Source organism: Notechis scutatus, chromosome 6, assembly GCF_049901735.1.
Source record: "Notechis scutatus isolate UNSWTSFEM ecotype Mainland chromosome 6, rNotScu1.2, whole genome shotgun sequence".
NCBI lineage: Eukaryota > Metazoa > Chordata > Lepidosauria > Squamata > Elapidae > Notechis > Notechis scutatus.
The window spans coordinates 73,943,246-73,966,703 of record NC_142014.1 but is presented as its reverse complement, the minus strand read 5'-3'; the positions used below and the strand labels follow the sequence as shown (position 1 = coordinate 73,966,703).

At 43.4% G+C, this 23,458-nt stretch overlaps 1 protein-coding gene across 2 annotated transcripts; it reads left to right on the top strand.

The window, feature by feature from the left end:
* The first annotated feature begins 668 nt into the window (after positions 1–668).
* On the top strand, positions 669–22,421 carry CMAS (cytidine monophosphate N-acetylneuraminic acid synthetase). 2 transcript variants are annotated; one of them, XM_087968809.1, is made up of 8 exons: positions 669–1,891; positions 4,380–4,522; positions 7,053–7,208; positions 7,845–7,978; positions 8,867–8,961; positions 10,886–11,057; positions 15,195–15,348; positions 22,233–22,421. In XM_087968809.1, exons 1-8 carry the CDS (start codon positions 1,593–1,595, stop codon positions 22,253–22,255), a joined length of 1,176 nt encoding a protein of 391 aa, XP_087824935.1. In that variant the 5' UTR covers positions 669–1,592; the 3' UTR covers positions 22,256–22,421. The 2 variants fall into 2 exon arrangements, with proteins under 2 accessions (XP_087824935.1, XP_026534032.2); XM_026678247.2 differs by lacking the exon at positions 22,233–22,421 and adding an exon at positions 16,414–17,394.
* Positions 22,422–23,458: the final 1,037 nt, after the last annotated feature.

Sequence of the window (23,458 nt, the reverse complement as noted above, 5' to 3'; positions counted from 1 at the left end):
CAGGCAGAAAACATCCTGCAGTCAAGAAGGCTTCACACCCATTTGCACTCAGGTGACCCTGAAGATACAGACAAACTTCCAAGGGGCCTCAACAACTCCCTAAAAAGAATGCAGATGATCAGTTGGCTGCAAGGAGTATAAATCCTTCCATTCCCCACCATCCAGTCAGAGCTGAAGAAGCTTCCTGGATTAGAAGCGAAATGTCTTCAAAGAAAAAACAGAAAGTCCAGTTGCTTCTTGAACAAAACACCTTTGGGACACATAGATGAAACATCACAGATAGATTTTCTTCATGATGATCTGTCTCTAATTTGGTCTGTCAAATCTTCCAATAATGCACCCGTCACCACTGTAACCAAATTTGTCCACTTGCTTCTGGTGGATTTCTCTTTTCTTCTACTTTTCCCTGGATTATGGACTTCTTTGAGGACTGTATGGCTAGCCTGGAAAGAAATTGATTTACGGTCTGCCATCAAGTCACTGCCAACTCTTAGTGATGACCACATACATAGATTCTTCTCTGTGATAATCTATTCTTAAACCGATTTTTCAGATCTTCCAACAGTTCTACCATTGTAACTGAGTCCATTCCCCCTTGCTGTTGGTCATCCTCCTCTTCTTTTTCCTTCCACCTTTCGCAGCATTAGATCTTTTTCTAGAGAACTAGTCTTTGCATAATATATCTGAACTAGGTTAGTTTGAACCCAGTGAGGACTTTGGTAGCTTTTCTGAGATTACTGAGGACAGCCAAGAAAACAAAAGAAATGAAATGGATGGTCCATTTCTTTGTTTTCTTGCCTGTCCTCAGTTATCTCTGCAATCCCTTCCAACACTCCAAAGCATTGATCCTCTTCCTATCCTGCTTCTTCAACATGCAACTTTCACTTCTCTTCTTACTTCACAAAACATTGCATGATTTGTTTTTGAGTTGCGGTGGCGCAGTGGTTAGAGTGCCATACTGCAGGTTATTTCTGCTGACTGCCGGCGGGCTGCAATTTGGCAGTTTGAATCTTACCAGGCTCAAGGTTGTCTCAGCCTTCCAACCTTCCAAGTTTGGTAAAATGAGGACCCAGATTGTTGGGGGGCAATAGGCTGACTCTGTAGAACCGTTTAGAGAGGGCTGTAAAGCGGTATGTAAGCCTAAGTGCTGTTGCTATTCTTCCAGCCCAAGATATCATCTGCAGTTTTCTCCAGGCAAGGACAGTCTAAAATCCAACTTTTAGGTTCTGAAGGTTGGAAACGCCTCTGTGCCATTTCTCTACTGGCTGAAGGGGATTCTTATCCTCCAGGCCATTCGACCAGGTGCTTTCCAACAACCATCGCACTCAGCCAGTACATGGGATTTGTAGTCCATCCCATTTCAAGAAGAACGGCCTCATGTCCAGCAGAGATCCACTTTAGATTCATCCATCCATTGAACTACGTTTCCCGACATCCCACTGCAACGACCTTTGGCTTTGACTCCCATCGACCAATGAAACTACATTTCCCCGGCAAGCGCAGAAACAGCGCCCTCTACCGCCTCAGAAGCTTTGAAGCGGCGGGGAAATGTTCCCCTCCGCGCCTAAAAACTCCACCTCCCGGCATTCCTCATGGCGGGCGTGCCAGGGCGGCTGCGCGAAGGGGGGGCGGGGCTTAAACGTGGCAGGGCGGTTTCTGTTCTTTCTGTCAGGCAAATCATGTCTGCGACAGTGGGGGATTCTCCTTCGCTCGCTGTCTCCTCTTCCCGGCCGTCGGGGGATGCCGACTTGGGGTCCCCTCACATAGCGGCGCTGGTCCTGGCTCGAGGCGGCAGCAAAGGGATCCCGCTAAAGAACATTAAGCTCCTGGCTGGCGTTCCGCTGATTGGTTGGGTAGTGAGGGCAGCCCTCGACTCCGGCGCCTTCCAGAGGTCTGCGCATGCGCGAGTGTCAACGTTCTTTCTCCTCCCCCTCCTCCTTCCCCCCCCCCTTTTAATGAAACTACAGTTCTTTTGTCTGCAACAGAAACTTCAGGGTTGCGTTTGATTCCTTAAGGAATTTCATACAAATCATGATTTTAAAAAAAACAAACCCCAACGCAGGACTTTATCATTATTAGAAAGCACGCTCTCTCAGAATCAAAAGATGAAAATCCATCAAGTTTTCAAATCTAGGATGGACTATGTGAGGGGGTGGCTTTTGAAATATATTCTTGCAAAAGTTTCCAGCAAGGATGACATATGCTAAATACTGGAAAAATATGAATACTCTACTACCGGACGAGGTGGATAGTTAGGAAAATTTGGGGCTGTGCTGAAATGGATAGATTAACTTTAAACATTAAAGACAAAGGCGATTCAGAATACTTTCCGGGCATGAAATAAATTCTGTGAATGGATAGAGAAAAGAGGTAGAAATTAGAACTTTTTTACTTTCAAGATTCCAGGGAATAAAAGTACATCTAATAGCATAAAATAGAATAGAATAGAATTCTTTATTGATTTACTTAGAGAAAGTAAGATTATGAAGGTTAATATTATATATAGTGAAAGTAAAGAGGTAGATAAATATAAATGTAGTAATTGATAAAAAAAAATGTAATTAACTTAATGTAAAAAACCTAGATCAATTATTTTGGTTATTCTATTGGCACAGTTATTATACCATTACTATTGCTATTAGTTTGTATGTTGAGATTTATTTACATAGGTTGGGTTGGGTTTTATTTGTAAATAATGCTTTGCCAATGCACTGTTATTCAAAAACATTTATGAATGTTTATGAACGTTAGTCAAAAATGTTCATGAATGAAAATTTATAAAAATAAATTAAAAAAAATTTTTTTTTGTTTAAAAATGGCAACCAATTCAAATGTTGAATGAAATTTTTATAAATTGGGAGGCTTAACTTTTGGTACATCCTTTATATGCTTTGTAGGTAGTCCTTGTCTTATGATCACAATTGAGCCCAAATTTTCTGCTGTTAAGTTTAAGACAGTTGTGTGATTTTGCTCCATTTGATGACTTTTTTCCACCGTTGTTAAGTGAATCACGCGGTCATGAAGTGAATCTGGCTTTCCCCACTGACTTGACTTGCAGGAAGGTTAGAAACTGGGAAGGTTACTAATGGTGACCACATGTTTCAAAGCCAATTATCAAGTTGTCCAAAATTTTGATCATGTGACAGTGGAGATGCGGCAACAGTCATAAGTGTGAAAAATTTTAATCAGAAGAGAGCTGGAAGGGACCTTGGAGGTCTTCTAGTCCAGCCCCCTGCTTAAGCAGGAGATCTTGCACCATTTCAAACAAATGACCGACCAGTCTCTTCTTAAAAACCTCCAGTGATGGAGCACCCATGGCTTCTGGAAGCAAGCTGGGTGACTGTAAGTTACTTTTTTCAGTGCCATTGTCATTTGAACTGGTCACTAAATGAATAGTTATAAGTCAAGGACTACCGGTATTATTATTTAATTAAATATACCGTATGGGCTGTCCCAACACCAGTTCGTTTATTAAATTTACTTGTTGAAAGAAATACTTGCAAGTTTGCACCTTCTATTTAATTTAAGAGAATATTCAGTTTATTTTAAGAGCCCTGGTTACAATGCAGTATTTTAGGCTAATTCTGCCAACTGTCAGTAGTTCGATCCTGACCGGCTCAAGGTTGACTCGGCCTTCCATCCTTCTGAAGTCGGTAAAACAAGGACTCAGATTGTTGACGGCAATAGGCTGACTGTAAACCAGCTTAGAGAGGGCTGTAAAGCACTATGAAGCAGTATATAAGTCTAAGCGCTTGTGCCATTGCTATTTCAGAGGGGGAGTTTTGATAGGGAATAGAAACTAAACCATATGTTTTCAGATTTTTTTCTCTGAGGTAGCTAGAAGTATCTACCTATTATAGTTCCTTGGAGAGGACTTGAGGGCAAAACAGAACATTATGGCTGTGCAGTATTTGGTATAAAAGGGTAAAAGGTATTTCAAAGCATATGTTGGCATAAAGATAGGATCATTCTGTCCACCTTAAATTAAAACATGCCCTTTTCTGGAATCCACAGCACTAACTACGCTTTGAAGAGAAAACAATGCAGCAGCCTTATACCTTTGCAGAAGGGGCTAGATGCATGCTCTAATATCCTCCAATGACCCTTTTTTGCCTCCAAATCTGAAGTACTGCACAATTTTTCTGTTTTTGCAAATGTGATATGCCCATTTTACAGATTTGAAAATTGAGGCCAAACCCTAGAGATTTTCCTAAAAGTCTTTGGTTGAAGAGAACGGTTTACTATTCACTTTTCCAAAAGATTTAATGGCGGGAGAGGGATACGAGATAAAGAATTGACTCATATCTCAATGCTTGTCATGTTGTATCACAACTTCCCTAACGGACAACAGTGTCGCTGCTCCCTTTGTCTACCCACAGTGTGTGGATTTCCACGGATCACGATGAAATTGAGAAAATTGCCAAGCAGTTTGGAGCTCAGGTTCATCGGAGGAGCTCTGAAGTGTCTAAAGATTCTTCTACTTCTTTGGACACCATTGTGGAGTTTCTCCAATATCACGAGGGTATGTTGGTATTCACAAACTCTGTGTGTGTGTGTGTGTGGTTTTTTTTTAAAGTATTGCTTTGGGAGATCTTTCAGCTGTCGTTCTCTGGATTTGAATGCAGGTATGTCTAGTTTAATGAAAAGAAGGACCAGGGGTGATATGATAGCAATATTCCAATATCTAAAGGGGGTCATCCTATTTTCCAGGGCAAGATAAGATAAGATGAGATAACTTTATTGTCATTTTTTTTTAACTGCAAGCACACTGGCCCACATTAAAAATGAAATTATGTTGCCGGCTCTCAAGAGAAAGTGTATATCTACCCAAACAAAATATACACATGCTCTATACCAGGGGTGTCAAACTAAAGGCCTGTGGGCTGAATCTGGCCCGCAAGATGCTTAAATTCAGCCTGCTGGGCTAGCCTGGAAATAGCAATGGACCAGCGCATGGTGCCTCTGACAGCCAAAACAGGTGCAGGGGGCTATACATGGCCCCCTCGCCCCTCCCGTTTTCAGCCTGGATTGCTTCCTGCAGCACTCTGCCAGCCAAAATGGGGCGCGGTGGAGCGTGTGCCCACAGAGAAGTACAATGCTGATCTGACCCTTGAAGAAATCCAGTTTGACGCCCCTGCTCTATACATATATTAATATATACTTGCAGCACACATATATATCTTATATATCTATCTATATAAAAGCGAAATACCACCCACACATCATCACAAAATCTCCAGAACCGTAAAGCCTACAAACTTAAAATTTGGCAAGTATGTTCCTCTTGGCTTCTAGGTGCTCGCTAAGAAAGGATTTTTCGAAATGACCACCAGTATTTCGTATATTATTATCAACACGCTCTAAGGCAGGGGTCCCCAACCACCGGTCCGCGGACCGGTACCGTCCGTGGAACAAGTCCTACCGGGCCGCTGGTTTTGCTGGGCGCCGCCATCTTGTTTTGATGAAAAAGTGCTTCCGGTGAGCTTTTCCGGGTGAAAGCTCACGGAAGCACTTTTTCATCAAAACAAGATGGCGGCGCCAGCTGATGCCGGTACCGGGCGCGCATAAAAAGGTTGGGGATCACTGCTCTAAGGAGTTCTACTCCCCCTTCCCATCTGAAAAGAAATCTGTTCCAAATGCAAAACACAAGCAGAGGAGAGGAGTTTAAGTTTTAATTTCACAGCACCAAACACCTTTAGTACACCTTTGAGCTAAGCCACGCCCAGGCTCCTTGCTGTCTCCTCCTTGCTCGCACAGCAAATACTATTTCAGTTTCCAAACAGCCCTCAACTCTCACACACTGACAGAACACTAGCCAGATGAATACCAATGGATGCTGGTAGGCAGAGGCAGAATTTTCCCCCCTTAGTTTCCTCCCCAAAAACTAAGCCCAACCAGATAGTTTTGTAGCAAAGCACGGGTATCGAGCTAATATATTCATCATCACTGTCCATTTTGAATACATAGTGGAAAGAGGAAACTTGAGAATTCACAAGGTTGATGCTATATGGAACAAAAGTGTGACTGAATCTAGATGTTCTGCAGGACAAGAGACAATAGATGGAAACTAATCAAGGAAAGTAACCAACAAGAACTAAGGAGAAATTTCCTGACAGTGTGAACAATTAACCAGTGGAAAGAGTTGCCTTCAGAAGTTGTGGGTGCTCCAACATGGGAGGTTTTTAAGAAGAGACTGGATAGCCATTTGTCTGGAATGGTAAAGGGTCTCCTGCTTGAGCAGGGAGTTGGGCTAGAAAACCTCCAAGGTCCCTTCCAACTCTGTGATTCACTTAACAACTGTGGCAAGAAAGGCCATAAAATGGGGCAAAACTCACTTAACAAATGTCTCACTTAACAATTAAAAGTTTAGGTTCCGTTGTGGTTTTATGTCGAGAACTACCTGTAGCTTGAGCCAAATTATGATGACCCAGGGTGGGATACAAAATAAACACAGTCACAAAAAAACAGGTGAAGCCCCTTTTATTCCTTCACTTTGCTTCCAAGCTTCAAATATCTTTGACTGGAGACAAAAAACTCCCACACAAGCAGTTACAAGAAGGAGGAAATGCCGTTTAAGTTATAAAGAGTAAAAAACAACACAAACCAGGCAAGATAAGGGCTGGAGGATGTCCACAAATATCAGAACACACACTGGGAAGAACGCCAAACTCAGGAACAATAAACTACAGATATTTCCACGTTTTGTTTCCAGCACTGGCCTGTATGCATGTCCGTCCTCTTACCTAGTTGTCACAGCTGCAGCCCATGAAGAGGATCAAGGCCCTCTCCTCCCCCGTAGACCACGTCTCTCCCTTATCTCCTCCCTGCGTGCCCTAGGATGGAGAGGGGATGGGCCTGGGTCCTCCTCTGACTGCCCAGCTGGCCTCTGCCCTTCCCCAGCCTCCTCCACAACCTCCGGAGCCACACTTCCACTCCCTGTCGGCTGTTCCTCCTCTCCCTCAGAGTCAGTCTCCACCAGGGACATGACATAGAAGCTCCTTATCAGCCTAGAAGCTCCTTATCTCCTCTGTATTTTTCTCTCGTTTCTCCAGAGGTTGATGTTGTAGGGAACATTCAAGCAACTTCCCCTTGCCTGCATCCCACCGACCTGGTCAAAGTGGTCAAAATGATCCGTGAGGATGGCTTTGATTCGGTCTTTTCAGTCGTGCGGCGGCACCAGTTCAGATGGAGTGAAATTAAAAAAGGAGGTAAGGGAGGGGCATCTTTCGGACTGGATATTATTGCTTATCGAAACTTCAGATAGATATCTATTCGCATCAGCCATCTATCGGCGTCAAATAAGCTGGCTATCAGGACTCTGACACGCACCCCCTTTCAAATCATAAGTCTCTAGCCACATTTCTCAGAGTAAAAAAGATTGATTTATTAGGAGTTAACATGTCGGTGTTTCACAGTTGCAGCCAACTCTGAGCCACATCATTCATTTCACCCTTGACCCTGACCTTCCCCCCACCCCTTGGATGTATATTCTCCAATGAGACACATCCATAGCCAAGAGTCATCAGTCATGCTCTCCAGTAATAATTTTGCGTGCCAGAAGCTTCGGTTGCCAGAGCGATTATCTGAAACATTTAAGGAATGCACTGCTTTCCCCCCACTCTCTTTCTGCTGGCAACTAAAAAGACCAAAGAAGTATTTTTTTAGTTGACACTGAGGAACTCTGGGAGTTGAAGTCCACAAGTCTTAAAGTTGCTAAGGTTGGAGGCCTCTGCGCTAAACTACAGTTATGGGTGTATGTGAGAGAGTGAGCAGGACAGCACAATTAAAATTCCACTGACACCAAATCCATTTTTCTCCCCCTGCTCCCTCGTTGTTTTTAACAGTCTGCGAAGCAACCGTCCCGCAAAATCTGAATCCTGCCAAGCGTCCTCGGCGACAGGACTGGGATGGGGAACTTTATGAAAATGGATCATTTTACTTTGCCAAGAGGGCCTTAATTGAAAAGGGATATTTGCAGGTGGGTGCACCTATTGGCCCTTCCTTTGCCACAGCCCTTCTGAATTGGATTTCCGAAGAAGTTACTCACCTCTTTCAATGCTAACCTTTAGTAGCCCCAATTTAGGAACTGGCTGAATGGTTTTTTGCTCAATTTTGTTTCTTAAAAGTCTTCCCATAAGGGGCGGTTTTGACCTTAAAAGTCAGATTGTTTCACAGTCCTAGTTGTAGCATGATACAACTATGCCGCCTAAAACATTGGTAAATCCACCCCAGCTGAAAGGCCATAGTAGGTAGGATTTATAGTTTTTTTTTCCAAAACAGACTTTCCTATTTTTTATGCAGAACACAGCTGGTATAAATTATGCTGTCTTTTTATCATTCCACCCAGAGTGTTAAGGAGGGGAATATAAGAGGTAGTTAATTTATTGTTTCTTAAGTAGACCCAAAATATCAGAGAAGAATGTAGAGAGGATGGATGGGGAAGGGAAGGGAAGGGAAGGGAAGGAAGGAAGGAAGGAAGGAAGGAAGGAAGGACTAACATAACTATCAACATCTAGATAGGAAGTCCTGTTTATCTTTTTCATTCTTACTGCAGTGAATCCTAACCACGTTAAATCCAAGATCATATATAAGGAAGAAAAAATAATAAGGAAGTAGTTGAACTAGACCAATCATAGTGAGTTGTTTAAAATATTGTGTGAATAATTCTTTCCCATTCTTCTTTAAATTGGATTTATTGGTTTAATTAGATTTTTCTTCATTGGAACTCCTCCAACCTTTTGGGCTCCAGAGACTCTTCTCTGCAGACATGTACATAACCCCTGTGGAAATCTTGTCCGGTGTTCAGGATTTGCCACACATCCGGTGTGGGCAAGATTGACTGACCCATGCTTTCATTTTTATCTAGGGTGGGAAAATGGCATACTACGAAATGCGAGCTGAGCATAGCGTGGACATAGATGTGGATATAGATTGGCCTATCGCGGAGCAACGGGTCTTAAGGTAAGCACAAAACCTGGTTTTCTTGGGTGTTTGTGTTGAGATATTGAAGATTTAATAGCCAACCAACTGTTGTAAGGCTGCTGTAAATGCTGATGCAATGAGAATCAGTCAGTAGGGTATTGCCGCTTTGAGACTGAGGTTGGGTCAGCAGGGTTATTGCCACTTTGAAGAAGCTGTATATATAAGGGCGGCCATGAGAGGGCGGATCTCTCTCTCTCTCTCCTCATGTTCTATCTCCATTGTAGTTCTCTGTGCAGAGTAATGAGGCCTGATTGCTTGCCTGGTATGTGCCTAACACATGTATATATGTATATAGCAGTCTTGTATGTAAACCACTGTTAAAAGACAAAGCCTCTGTGTGCGGTGTTGTGCTCCTGGGTTGTCTCACAATAGTAGTCATGCTGCAAACACTGAGAGTTTACAGTGATGTTCTCCTCCTTTGAGAAATCTTGTAGTGCTGGGTGTAGATACCCTTGTGGAGTCCTTGGTGCTTTCTTGAGCTTGGTTGTTTCCTTGTAGACGTTTTATTACCCAACTAGGTAATGTCATCCGTGTTTGAAGGGAGTGCAGTTAAACTAACTTCTAGAACTGATACAGTTACTTAGTTGGGTAATGAAACGTCTGCAAGCTCAGAGAGAGCACCAAGGACCCCTCATTTTAATCTAGAGTTACAAATGTTCTCTTCTCTAGATACCCTTGTTCCAGAACAGGTCCATATAAGTTGAAGAGAGGGGTGTATCTTGCAAATAAATATTAGTCTTACTTGATTTGGCAAGATTTCTGCTCTTCAAAGAGTTCAAAGCAGAGGTGGGATTCAGCAGGTTCTGGCCAGTTCTGGAGAACCAGTAGCGGAAATTTTGAGTGGTTCGGAGAACCGGCAAATCCCACCTCTGACTGGCCCTGCCCCCATCTATTCTCTGCCTCCCAAGTCCCAGTTTGGGTCTTCTTTGGTTGCCCTGCCCAGGAGAACGGAGCTGGAAAGCAGGTTAGTGGGGTGGGGAGGGAATGGAGATTTTCTAGTATCCTTCCCTTGCCGCACCAACCAAGCCACACCCACCAATGCCCACTGAACAGGTAGTAAAAAATTTTTGAATCCCACCACTGAAGCAACGTACATATCTGTCCTCCAACATTATCTTCACAATAAGCAACCCTGTCAGGCAGCGAGAAAGACTGATCCAAGGACATCCCAGTGAGATTTCATGTTTGAGGGTGGGCTAGAAACTTTGAGTCTCTCTCTGATCTTAGCAACCTATGTGAATCGTACGCACCCAGATGCAGAAAAACTAGTAGGCTGCAGAAATTTCCTGACAATTAGAACAATCAATCAGCGGAGCAACTTCCCTCCAGAGGTCGCGGGTGCTCCAACACCGGAGTTTTTGAAGAAGAGATCGAACAGCAGAATAGTATAGGGTTTCCTGCATGAGCAGGGGGTTGGACTAGAAGACCTCCAAGATCCCTTCCAACTCTGTTCTTCTGTTCTCTCCTCCATGGGAACTCTCAGGGGTGGGTTTCCAAACTTTTTCTTAGTGGTTCTAGGAGAAAGTAATGAAAGCACACACGCAAGACCGCCCTCTATGTCAACACTGGTAAGCTGAGCTGTTTCTTAGCTCAGCTGAGGCGCAGCAATCCACTCTGCCTTGCGAATCAGCTGAGATAAAAAATGAGGTAATATAGGAGAGGTAACAGCAGGGGTGGGTGGGCTGGGCCAGCCAGAGGTGGTATTTGGTGGTTCTCTGAACTGCTCAATATTTCCGCTACCGATACACCAGAACCGATCCGAACCAGCTGAATACCACCTCTGAGAACTATGCTTTTTTTTTTTCTTCTTCTTGATCTTCCAGCCTTCTTCTTGTTTCTAGAATGCAACATAAGTAAACTGGGTCCCTCCCCTCTTTTCCATGCTTGTAAACCATATTTCCAGATATGGCTACTTTGGGAAAGATACCTTAAAGGAAGTGAAGCTTCTGGTTTGTACCATTGACGGATGCCTCACCACTGGCCACATCTACATCTCGGAAGACGGAAAAGAGATGGTTTCCTATGATGTCAGAGACGCTGTTGGAATCAGTCAGCTTCAGAAAAGAGGCGTCGAGGTATCATCTTAAATCTTGTCTTTGGAGATGGATTTTCAGGGTAGGGATGTCACAAAATTTCTTTGCCTTTTATCGGAAAGTTTAGTTTACTTTATTGTCATTGCACCTCATACAACGAAATTAAATACCATCTTCAGTGTACATTATGATTGAAAATAAACACAAACAGAAATCCTTCACACTTCACACATTGAACCCAAACCCCAACACCGCACCAACACTGCACTATACAGCAGAATTAAAAAGAGCTACTGCCCTGGGATAGAAGCTGTTTTTCAGCCTATTTGTCCTTGTTTTTATACTGTACCATCTGCCAGATGGTAATAGTTAAAAAAAAAAAAAGGTGCCCAGGATGAGATGGATCTTTGAAAATGTTTTGAACTTTCTTAAGGCAGTGGGAGCTCTAAAGCTCTTCCAAGGAGGGGAGAGGACAACCAATGATCTTCTGGGCAATGACGTTAACCCTCTGGAGTGCTTTCCTATCTGCCACTGTGCAATTGGCAAACTATACAGAGGTGCAGTAAGTTAAGATACTCTCTATGGTGCAGCGGTAGAAGGTCACCAGCAGTTTTTCATTCAGATGTTGTTTTCTGAGAAGTCTCAGGTAGTATAATCTCTGCTGGGCCCTTTTGACCAGGGCTGCAATGTGAGCACCCCAGGTCAGGTCCTCTTTTATGGTAACAGCCAGAAACTTAAAACTGGCCACTTGCTCCACTCGGTCTCCATTGATAAGCAAGGGCTGGGTGTCTGATCTGTTCCTTTTATATGTCTGATCTTCCTTCTAAGGAGGTAGACTTTTAGTTTTCACCGGGGAGGCCAAAATGTCAAAACTTGTACTCATTGCTTGAGAGTATGGAGACATCATAAAGACTCTGAGAGGAAGGGACTTAGCAAAGTTATTTGATTGTTTGTTTGTTTGTTTGACTGACTTCTACAGCCGCCCATCTCAGCAAATAACTCTAGGCAGCTCACAATTCAAAGACATACATTACAATTGAAATCTTTGTTTTTTTTAATAAAGTTTTATTTGGGTTTTCACACATACAAAATACAAGTAAAACAACCTTTTTTGAAAATATCATGGTCCCGGGTTGAACTTCTTTATACAGACACAAAACTCAATTTCATGCTCCTTTTTGTGTTCTATTCCATATCTTACACTATTCTACATTTTTTATATAGTTTTTCCCCTCTTTTAATTTTCTCTATTTTATTTTGATTATCTCATCTCAATTCAAATCATTATATTTATACTTTTGTCTGTTCTGTTTCAATTTCATAATATCTTTTCTCATTAAACAAATTTTCTCCTGTAGTTACTAATTGGAGTATGACACATTTATATCTTTTAATTACATCCATTCAATTCTTATTTAAACTTCAATATATACCTTAAGGTTATGACCTTCAATATAATACATAATACATAACTTCCAATCGAATTCTGCTTGGTACATTCTTATAATACACACTATATTCTTTAAAAGTATACATATATATATGAAATTATAAACCCTCATTCCATTCCAATTCAGTTCTATCATTAATAATCATTAAAATCTTAACATCTTTAACACTTCTTTTCAATTAAATATCATACTTCCTTAAAGACACATATAATCTTCATAGTTAATTTTTCCCTTATTTCTCTTCACATATGTTTTGTAAATCATTAAATATTCATTTTGTTACATTTATTTATTAACAAGCATTCCACTGAATTACGATAGCTATTTTATCAAACATTTTAATCATACATTGTTTCATATTTTCTAAAATTATTTCTGTTTCTAATATAACAATACTACCTTATGTACCTTTGCAGAATCCCTTTTTCCATTAAATTTTCACCCATTATCTCTAAATAGGCCCTGTTTCTCTATATTTTGTTTCTGTCCTTTATAACTTCTTTTCCTTTCTTTCTTCCCTCTCATCTTCTCCCTCCCCTTTTTACCCCCTTGTCTCCCTACTTCTAATTCTCTCTTCTGCATTTCCCTCTTCTGTTGCTTTCTGATTTTATGCTTATTTTCACTCTATTTTTTTTTTTTTTTGGAGTTGTTTTTCCCAATCTTAAGCTTTCCATTCTCTTTCCCCCCTTTCCCTTTTTCCCCCCACCAAAAATTACTTGTTCATTAAAGATGGCTTCTTCTTTGTCGCAATCTTCTTGTTCTGCAGGCATTTCTTGTTGTTTCTCATAATTCCAAATCTCCATTTCTAAAAACTGAAATATGAAGCCAAAAGAACCTCTCCCTTCTTGTGCATCTTCTTTGTACTTTTTAAGTTCCATTTTCCAGTTCTTCTAAAAGTGGAGCCATTTTAAACAGTTTTAAACAACCACCCAATTGATTTTAGTCATTCAAATACAATAACCAAAAATCCAGAAATCACCAAGTAATCCAAATAGTCCCAAGTTATTTCTTCTTATTTCTTTTTCCACTTTCTCTTCCTGCGGTTTTTGTTGCAATATTTCAGTTAAAATGTATCGTTTGGAAGTCTTGTTAAGATTTTGCTGTAAGTTCTTTTTAATTCCAGGCAGTCTCCTCCAGATCCTGCCCTTTTATTCTTTTTCTCCCCTTTCCTGTTTTCAAAAGCTTTTGATTATCCAGAAATCTTTATTATCCCTTTGACTTTTTATTTTCAGCATTAAATGCCTATTAATGTCAAAGTGGATTTTTTTCCAATTTCTTGCTTAAGTCTCTTAGCTGTCAGTATAGGAAAAGGAGAAAAAAAACCCAAATCTTTTCCCTTTTCTCTCTCCTTTGCAGTTTAAAAATCTTCTTAGGGAACGATGTTATTGTGTGTTTTTTTGATAGTTTCAATTCCAGGGTACCTTATTTGTTGCTTTTGCTGTTTGACCCGGTCAACCAAAACTTTCTCTTCTTATCTTCCTCCTGCACATTCTTTTCCGGTCGAGTTCTTCTTTGTGGTGGCCATTTCTGACCACCACTACAACCGCTTTCGGGAAAGGGAGTAATGGCCAGCTGGGGAGGAGAGATGCGGCTCTCCTCAACCCTGCAGGCAGTCTCCCCCTTCTTCACCACCTCTACGGGGTGGCTTAGCCCCGAAACCAGCCGGCTTGGGGCACTCCAGAGGCGAGCATGGATCGAAGCTTCGCAGAGACGAGGTTTCGGTCTGTCGCTGAAGACGCTCAAACCGGAAGTCGACAATTGAAATCTTTAAAACGTTTTAAAACAGAAGAATAAAAACCATGAACGCACTAAAAACCACCATGAAAATGTGCAATTTGAGACCTCTGGCCTGTTAACAATAAAGCCAGGAGGTGGAGTCCTTGGTTCATATAACTCCCCAGACTCTGGAGCATAGCCAGGTCTTCAAAGCTTTATGGAAGGATGACGGGGTTAGATCTGGGATTTATTGTCCTAGTTGTCAATCTTCCCTGAGTCTGCAGGTCGACGTTCGGGGCTCAGGATTCTGGACAGCCTCCGGTTTCCGGGGAGGGGGTTAAAGATTTAGAGATTGAGGTTAACGTCAGCATTCCAACTAACCAACTCCAAACCAATAAACTCCGAGACCATCAATTCCTCGAAGTTCCATTTTATTGGAGTTGTCATATTGGCACACCTGGGAAAACCCGAATCTGAGAGTTCCAGGTTTTCCCTTCCCAAAAGAGAAATTCAAAGATCCATCCCCTGCACCCATCAGTCCATCACATGGCCCAAACAAATCTTAGTTCCAACTGGAGACATCCTCCCAGTCCTTCCCCTCCAGGTGCAGGGTAACATGTCCTTGACTCTCTGAGAAAGAATGTTGTTGTGTCTGATCTTCTACCTCACTATGAAATCCCTCCTCCCAAATTCCCAGACACTGAATGTGGCAGCCTCGAAGCTTCAAGTAAAAAAATGGCTTGCAAGGCTGACACCAGTTAAGTGTCTTTCCCATCTGGGGTAGCAGAGAGAAAAGAGATCATATGATTTAAACACCTCTGACATTCTTGCAGTGTCAAAGGTGCTTTAATACCCACGATGTTTTGCTTGGCACTGATGACGTTACCTAGTTTGGTAATGAAACATCTGCAAGAAAACAACCAAGCTCAGAGAGCACCAGGGACCCCACATTTCAAACTCCAAGCTACAAAAGTTCTCCTCTGTCAGCACTAACAGCCTTTCATTTGTCCAGGTGCATCTGATCTCCGAGAGAGACTGTTCCACCAAGGGGCTCTTCACCTCGAAGTTGGGCTGTACCGTGGAAGTCGGGGTGATAGACAAGCTGGGCGTCGTGGAGAAATGGCGGAAGGCCATGGGGTTGTGCTGGAAAGAGGTGGCATACTTAGGTGAGGCCCTTTCCGAACGCTGTTGCTGACTTCATTGACTCTGCTGGAAGTTTCTGAAAAAGTTGGCTTCCTCTGCGAACGAGGTTTCCACTTTTCTACTTTATGATTTCCCCAGGGCCATGAGGTGGCACGCAGAGCCATTTGTGCAGGCACGTGAGCCCCTGCCACTTACTGGCACTGTGCATGTACGCTTCTCCCAGCTGATTTGAGGCCCATTTGAGGCCATTTTTGGCCTCCCGGAGGCGCGAGGGAAGCCTCTGCAGCCTTGGGAGGCCGAAAAATGGGCCTTCCAGAAATACCGGAAGTGCTGAAACAGGCCCCAAGGTTCCAGAGGCTTTCCTTGAGCCTCCGGGAGGGAGAAAATGGCCTCCCTTGGGCTCCAGAGGCTCTCCGGAGGCTGAAAACGGGCCCTTCCGGTATTTCCGGAAGGCCCATTTTTCAGCCTCCCAAGGCTTTCCAGGGTTTCCTCAAGCCTCCAGGAGGCCTCAAATGGGCCAAAAATCAGCTGGGAGGCGTGCACATTCCCAATGCAGGTGAGGGGGGCGAGGCGGGGTTTTGAGTGCGCATGCGCAGGGGGGCGGGGTGCATTGCATTGTGGGTGCCTGCGTGCGCTTTCGGCACACCACAACAAAAAGGTTCGCCATCACTGCCCCAGGGGATGGTTTTTTGAGCTTCTTTCAATTGTGGGCAGTAGAAAAGGGAACAAGTAGTCCTCGACTTACAACCACAAATTGAGCACCAAAATGTTGGTGGTTAAGTCAGACATTGGTTAAGTGAGTTTTTGCCTATTTTACAACTTTTCCTGCCACAGTTGTTAAGTGAATTACTGCAGTTGATAAGCTAGTCACCCGGTTGTTAAGTGAATCTGACTTCCCCCTTGACTTCGCTTGTCAAAAGGTTGGAGTCCTTAAAGAGAGTCCCAACCTCACCGGTATGATCGAGAACAGCAAGTTCATTTTTTTACCTCAGAAACACCTCTAACAAAATTTAACCGATTTTAAAAGCCTGCGATCGTTCACCGAAGATGCTTTTCCCTGCCCCCACCCTCCCCCCGGTCACCCACAGGAAACGAAGACTCGGATGTGGAGTGCCTGAAAAAAGCCAGCATGAGCGCCGTCCCTGCAGATGCTTGTCCGGCTGCGCAGAAAGCGGCGAGCTACATTTGCAGGTCCAATGGTGGCCGCGGGGCAGTTCGCGAGTTCGCCGAACACATCCTCCTTTTGATGGAAAAGGTTAATTCGGCTGGAAAAAACTTGGGCCGACCAAGCTAGGAAGTCGCCTCCAAGCAGCGTCGGCTCTGGGAGAGATGGAATTCTGCTTCGTTGATTTTGCTGGGGGGTGTCTTTCCTCTGCTTGGCTTTTGACATTTCCAGATTTCCAAAAAGGACCGGGATGAGAATCTTCAAAATATCTGCTTTATTATTGTTATTATTATTGCACTGTGGTTGAAATCGTTACTGAATTGATGCAGACCCAGAGTGGCAGGAAAACCCAATAAATCCAAAGACATGCTAATGCCAGATGTGTCTATGGAGGTTCTCGGTCATCCAGGTCATGGTTGTCCCAAGAGGCAACTGGACTTTCTTGGTTTTTCTTTTGAAGACGTTTCGCTTCTCATCCAAGAAGCTTCTTCAGCTCTGACTGGATGGTGGAGAATGGAAGGATTTATATTCCTTGCAGACAGCTGGTCATTTGCATCCTTTTAGCGGGACGTTGAGGCCACTTGGAGGTTTATCGGTGTCCTCAAGGTCACTTGAGTAATGCAAATGGGTATGGAGACTTCTTGGAAGTGGTTGAAAGGACTGTGTTGTAGAGTGGAGATAGATGATGTTGTATCCTTCCCCTCTGTTGAGAGAAAGCTCTTCAATTTTGACATAAATGGCCTATTTGGCCCCTCTTTCAAACTAGGGAGGATCCTTCCGTCCCCCACCATCCAGTCAGAGCTGAAGAAGCTTCTTGGATGAGAAGCAAAACATCTTCAAAAAAAAATGTCAAAAAGTCTAGTTGCCTCTGGAAAAAATATTGCCAGACTCATTTCCTAGAAGGCTTAAAATGTTTATAGCCTTATTCCCTGAGATTTTTATTTTATTTCATTTTAGGTTTGTTTGTTGGCCTGTTTGTTTTTGTAGCCTGATCATTTCGGCAAAAATAACTTGGCTAAAAATAGAAGCAGTAGGAAAAAATGCTTGGTTTTTATTTTTTGTTTTTTTTTACTCTGGCTACAGTGCCATGCCATTATATAAGGAATTGATGACCGTGTATGGACATCAAATGGAACTTAATATTTTGCCAGAGGGTATTTTCAAAGTCCTGAAGCCTCCTAACAAGTAGGAATGTACATTCTTGATTTTATGTTCCAGATGTGTTTCTCCGTAGCAAGCTTTATTTTGTTGTTGACCTAGATTGGCTCCTCTAAGCCAACATTTTCCAATCTTGGCAACTTTAAAACCTATGGACTTCGACTCCCAGAATTCCCCAGTCAGCCATGTTGACTGGGGAATTCTGGGAGTTGAAGTCCACGTGTCTTAAAATGGCCGAGATTGAGAAACGCTGCTCTTAAGCTAATCCTGTCACGTGTTTAATCGAGGGGCATCAACTTTGGGGGCGTCTGAAGTTGCAAATAATATTTGGGGAGTGGGGAAAGGCAGAGAGGCAGGGCAGTGATGTTGACTGGTTAGAGTTCTATCATTTCCTGAATTTGAGGAAGGACAGATTCGGGCATGTGGTAAATTTTTAACAGTTTATGGCAATGATAAAGACTTCCGTTGTGATTTCCTTGGGTGAGCTGTTGATGGGATGACCCAGGTCATCTGCTCGGCTACATCACTGACCAAAGTCTTCCTCCTTCTGAGCTCCTTGACAAGTTCTCCTCCTGATGTTTCACCACCTTCCCCCAGGGCCTAGATTAGCGGTGGACAACGATGGCCCCTTTTATGACTTGTGGACTTCAACTCCCAGTATTCCAGAAAGACCCTTTTATGACTTGTGGACTTCAACTCCACTGTCAACTCATAAAATATTTCTCTGGTCTTTTAGAGCTGCCAACAGAAAGGGAGGGGGGAGCAGTGCAGCAGTTTGCAAAACCGAAACTGCATAAATGTTTTCATAGATGGTTTCCAGGCAACCAAAGTTTCTGCCAGGCAAAATTCTAACTGGAGAGTATGATTGATGACTCTTGGCTATGGATGTGTCCCATTGGAGAATATGAATTATGATACACCCAGGGGGTGGGGGAAAACCAGGGTCAAGGGTGACAATGAATTATGTGTCTCAAAGTTGGCTACACTCAGGCCGGCACTGGCATGTCTACTCCTAATAAATCTTCTTTAAGCTTTGAAAATCCGGCTAGAGACTCATGATTTAATTGTGGGGTAACTACCGGAGCCCTGATATCCACAAGTCATAAAAAAAGGCCATCTGTCAAGTCTGAATTCGGTTAGGTCGTGGATGGGGTATTATCTGGGTTATTCATAGGAATTCAGGTTGACACGCTTGGGGGAGGAAAGGGTGTGTGTGAGCTGAGGCGGACGGAGCTCCAGCCAAAACAACACAGCTGGATGATGAGTCAATTGCTTTCCTGTACTGAACATTTCCCGGCTTTCCACGCCGCTATACGTAGAAAATTTTCAATTTCCCAGAACAATATGTCACATGGTCCAACCGGGATGTGAAACGGCTGCCTGGCCAAAGGAAGGAGGAACGAAGTTGCCAGGGTACTTGTTTCACATCCTGGTTGGACCATGTGACATATTGTTCTGGGAAGTGGAAAATTTTCTACGTATAGCGGCGTGGAAATCCGGGAAACTTTCAGTACTGGGAAACTTTCCGCCAGTGAGGGCCAGGACGGTGTATCTAAATAAAATTGTTCTTTGAGAGTCAGAAATGTCTCGGAGTTCGTTTTATGCTGGATGCATTTATTGGAACTTGACACCATCCTTTTTTGACCTCTGCCCTAGACAGTGATCCGGTGTGATCCCATTTTTGTAGATCCGATCTTTTGCTTCTGGCGCATTTCTGTTCTTTTGAGAGCAGCCATTTGACAAGGAAGGAACCGTCTTTTAAGAAATTTTAAAAAAGCACTTAATGAGAGATGGAAATCGGGTATTTTTCTTTCACTTGCTAGCTCAGAATCGGGGGTAGGAGGGTCCAGTAAGATTGGCAGGAGAACATTCTCTTCTTCAGTTCAAACTTGTAGCGCCCAAAGTGTGCGTATTCTGACAATGCAAAAGAATCCTTGTCTTTGCTTCTGGAAAAGATTCTTCCAGTACAGGGAGTTCTCGACTTATAACCATTCGTTTAGTGACTGTTCAACGTAACAACGGCACTGAACAAAGAAACTTACGGCCATTTTCCACTTAATTGCAAGCATCCCTATGGTCACGCGATCAAAATTTGACCGCTTGCCCACCGACTCATCTCTGTGACGGTTGCAGTGTCCCAGAGTTCATGGGATCACCTTTTTGTGACCTTCCTTCTGGCAAGTAAAGTCAACCTGGAAGCCAGATTCATTTAACAACCGTGTTGCTAAATTAACAAGTGGCAGTGTTCACAACTTGACAGCTGGCAGAAAGAAAGGTCATAAAACGGGGCAAAATTCACTTAACAACTGTCTTGCTTAGGGGTCAATTGTGGTCACGCACAATTGAATCCAACTGAGTGGGCTGGATTCACCTCACAGGCTATAAGACATATCACCAAATCAAAGCAGACAAAAACTTTGTCTGTTGCATATAAATGTACCTGTTAGTTCTTTAACTTTTAAGGCGTTTGGATCATCTCATCCGCTATTGCAATTATTTATTTCATTATTAGGCTGCAGATTATTTTCTGACTAAACTGATGACCTAAAACAAAATTTCCTGAGTCAGTTGTAGATCAGATAATCTGCTGGTATTTACAGGTGGTGAATGTTTTTTTTTTTTTAATCCTAGGATTCTAATGTTTGTGCTTTTGATTATTATTTTTTAAATGTGATGAAGATTGATTGTGATTCCTTTGTTGTTGTTGTTGTTTATTTTTCAGTGGGCTCAGGGGCTTTACCCCGAAAGCTCAGAAGAGAAGGATAGATAGATGAGATTTTGGATAAATAAATATTTTTTTTCCAGTCATGCTTTTTAAAGTTTATTTTGTCTTGTTAGCCTTTTGGAGAAAGGCAACTGTCAGGCACAGGCAGCATCTACAGAGAAGGTCTGAAAAGTCACAATGACACCCTCTATGTTGTGATTTTTTGCTTTCCCCAAGTTCCACCCTCCTGTGGACATCCCTGGCATGAACTTTATGGGCTGTCTCTTCCTTCTTCCTTCTGTGAAGGAAGTTGAGAAGACTTTGATCTAGAAACATTCTCCCTAGATCCATGATGGAGAACCTATCCCACCAGTGCCGGAAGTGGCATACAGAGCCATCTTTCCAGGCACACCAGCTGTCGCCTGTTGCTCTTCTGGGTTCCCGCGCGCGCATGCATGCTGGCCAGCTGGTCTTTGTGCGTGCGGGAGCACCGGAAACCAGAATAGCAGTTCCCCGGAGCGCATGTGCGCTGGTCAGCTGGTCTTCATGCACACATGCATGCCAGCCAGCTGGTCTTTGCATACGCGGGAGTGCCGGAAACCGGAAGAGCAGCTCTCCAGAGTCCATGCAAGTGCTGGCCAGCTGGTCTTGGTACATGCATGCATGTTAGAAACTGGAAGACCAGGTGGCTGGCATGTATATGCATGTGCACTCCCGTTTTGGCACTCGTTGCCAAAAAGGTTAGCCACCACTGCATTAGATTTTTGCAGTTGTACCCAAGGAGAATTTTCATGCATAGAAAAAGGCAGATGCCTTTGTATGCTGAAATACCATTCTCGGCAAAGTGATTTTGACTTTTGTGTTACCTTCCCACCGAAGTGATACCTATTTATCTACTCGCGCTTGCCTGCTTTCAAACTGCTAGATGGGCAAGCGCTGAGGCAAGAAACGGAAGCTCACCCCGTCACATATTACTCAAGTCTCGAAGCTTTCAAGCTGACAAGTTCAGCATCTTTAACCACAGAGCCCTTGCTGTAACATTTCACATCATGTCCTCTTGTAAATACTGGCCAATTTAGTGGGCATGAATTATCTAGAGCTATGTGAATCGGATTACTCTTTCGGTAATTACGCTTCACCATGCAAATAAAATCTTCTCCTACTTTCCTTTTTTTCCCCATAAGATCACCCTTTCTGTGACCTACTGTAAACCATGTTTGTTTGTTTTTTAAACCCACAATAGGCAAGGTTTCTATGACACTGAAGCAACACCCACCATCCACAATAGGATACGTGAATCCAAGTTTTTTGCCTTGAAACCATTTTGAAAATGCACTTTTGGCCAAATAATTTTCTCACCCATTTTTCACCCTTGTTTTATCTTTCACTTTAATATGCAAAATCAATTGCCTCTCCAAAAGAGATCTGGTGAACTCTGGACTGGGGAAAAAGAGCCAAATTGGTAATAATATATTAATGCTGGATGAAGGAATATCCCAATATGCTTGAATAGCTGGTATTTAGATTAGAAGGATGAAACAGAACTTTGAAATAAGATACACAGGACTCAAATCACCTGAAGACAGTTTTCGAGGGGAGAAAAATGGTCAAGAGATTGCCATTGGTTTATAAATACGAAATATAAATATATATATATAAAACATCAGACTATCAAATACCTCTTCTGCCAGATGCTGAGGTTCGGTGCATTTTCTGGGAACTATAAATAAAGGACTTCTGTTCCAATACTCTTTACTGATTTGTCTTGTTGATTATTTATAAGTGTGAATAAAATGTAATCAAATGGGCTTTATTTTTTTTAAGATTCAAGAATAAAAAAAAACTTGGAAAACTGTATTGGTGCTCTTCTTTCTTTTCAGTGGAAACCAATACCGCAAGATGAGTAACGGGTGATGAGTAATTTGCTGTGTGTTGCAGAGTCCTTGCATGTGACAGATTCTGCTTCCATCTCAGCTTCCTATTTATGATAATCCTCCAGTATTGAAATGTCCACCTTGATGGGAACCAATCACATGTTTAAGGTTGTGTTCACACAATAAGTTTAAGGGATAGGGCTGCTGCATTAGTCCTCAACTTATAACCATTAGTTTAATGGATGTTTGATGACACAAAGGCAACACAATCAGATATGGCACAAAGGCAACACAGATAATCAATAAGAGTCCCTCAGACATGATATTCTTCCGATTAAAATCGGAATTCCGATTTTTTTGGGAATGCGCCCCCCTTTCCCCCTTCTTCTCCTCCTTCCCCTCCCCTCGGAGGCCCCGAGTCAGGAGTTGCTACCGCTGGCGCGGCTCTGCGTGGCTCCAGTCCCGCGTTGCCTCAGGAAGGGAAAGGCAAAAGGAAGAGCCGGGCGGCGCTGCAACGGCAGCAGCAGCTCCTGGTTTTGCCTTTCCCTTCCGGAGGCAACGCGGGACTGGAGCCAAGCGAGCCGCGCCAGCGGTAGCAACTCCTGACAGCCCCAGCCAGATACCTGAGCAGAGCCCGGGCGGGCGGGCGGTGCGACGGAGCCTGGGCGGGCGGGCGGGCGGTGCGAGCGGAGGCTGCTGAGCGGCAGGAAAAGGGAGCTGGGCAGCGATTTCTTGGCACGCGGTGGGGGGCTCTCTTTGGCGGCCCCGATTTTTTTCAGAGGGGAATATCATGCCTGGAGTCCCTTTATTATCTCCAACTTTGCCCCCAATGTCCAGGTTACCTTCTGGCAGGGCAGAAGCAAGAGTTCCAGACTTGAAGACATGGCAAAACTCACATGATTGGGAAGAAGCCAGGAACACATAAGCAACAACAACACAAGATAAAGTCACGTTTGCTCTCAGCAGCCTGCCACACACAGCCTGCCTTTCTGATAAACTGTCTTCCCAGCTGTGGCTAATGAAGGGAATCAGGGCCCTTTCCTCCCCCGTAAGCCATGCAACCCACGTTGCTCTCTTTGTTCCTCCCTGCGTGCCCTAGGATGAAGAGGGGATGGGCTTGAGTCTTCCTCTGAACTCCCTCTCCCTTGTTCTACCTCTCCCCTTCTCTGTTTAGCGGGACTTTGCCCTTCCCCAGTTTCCTCCATAGCCAACGAGCCACACTCCCACTCCCT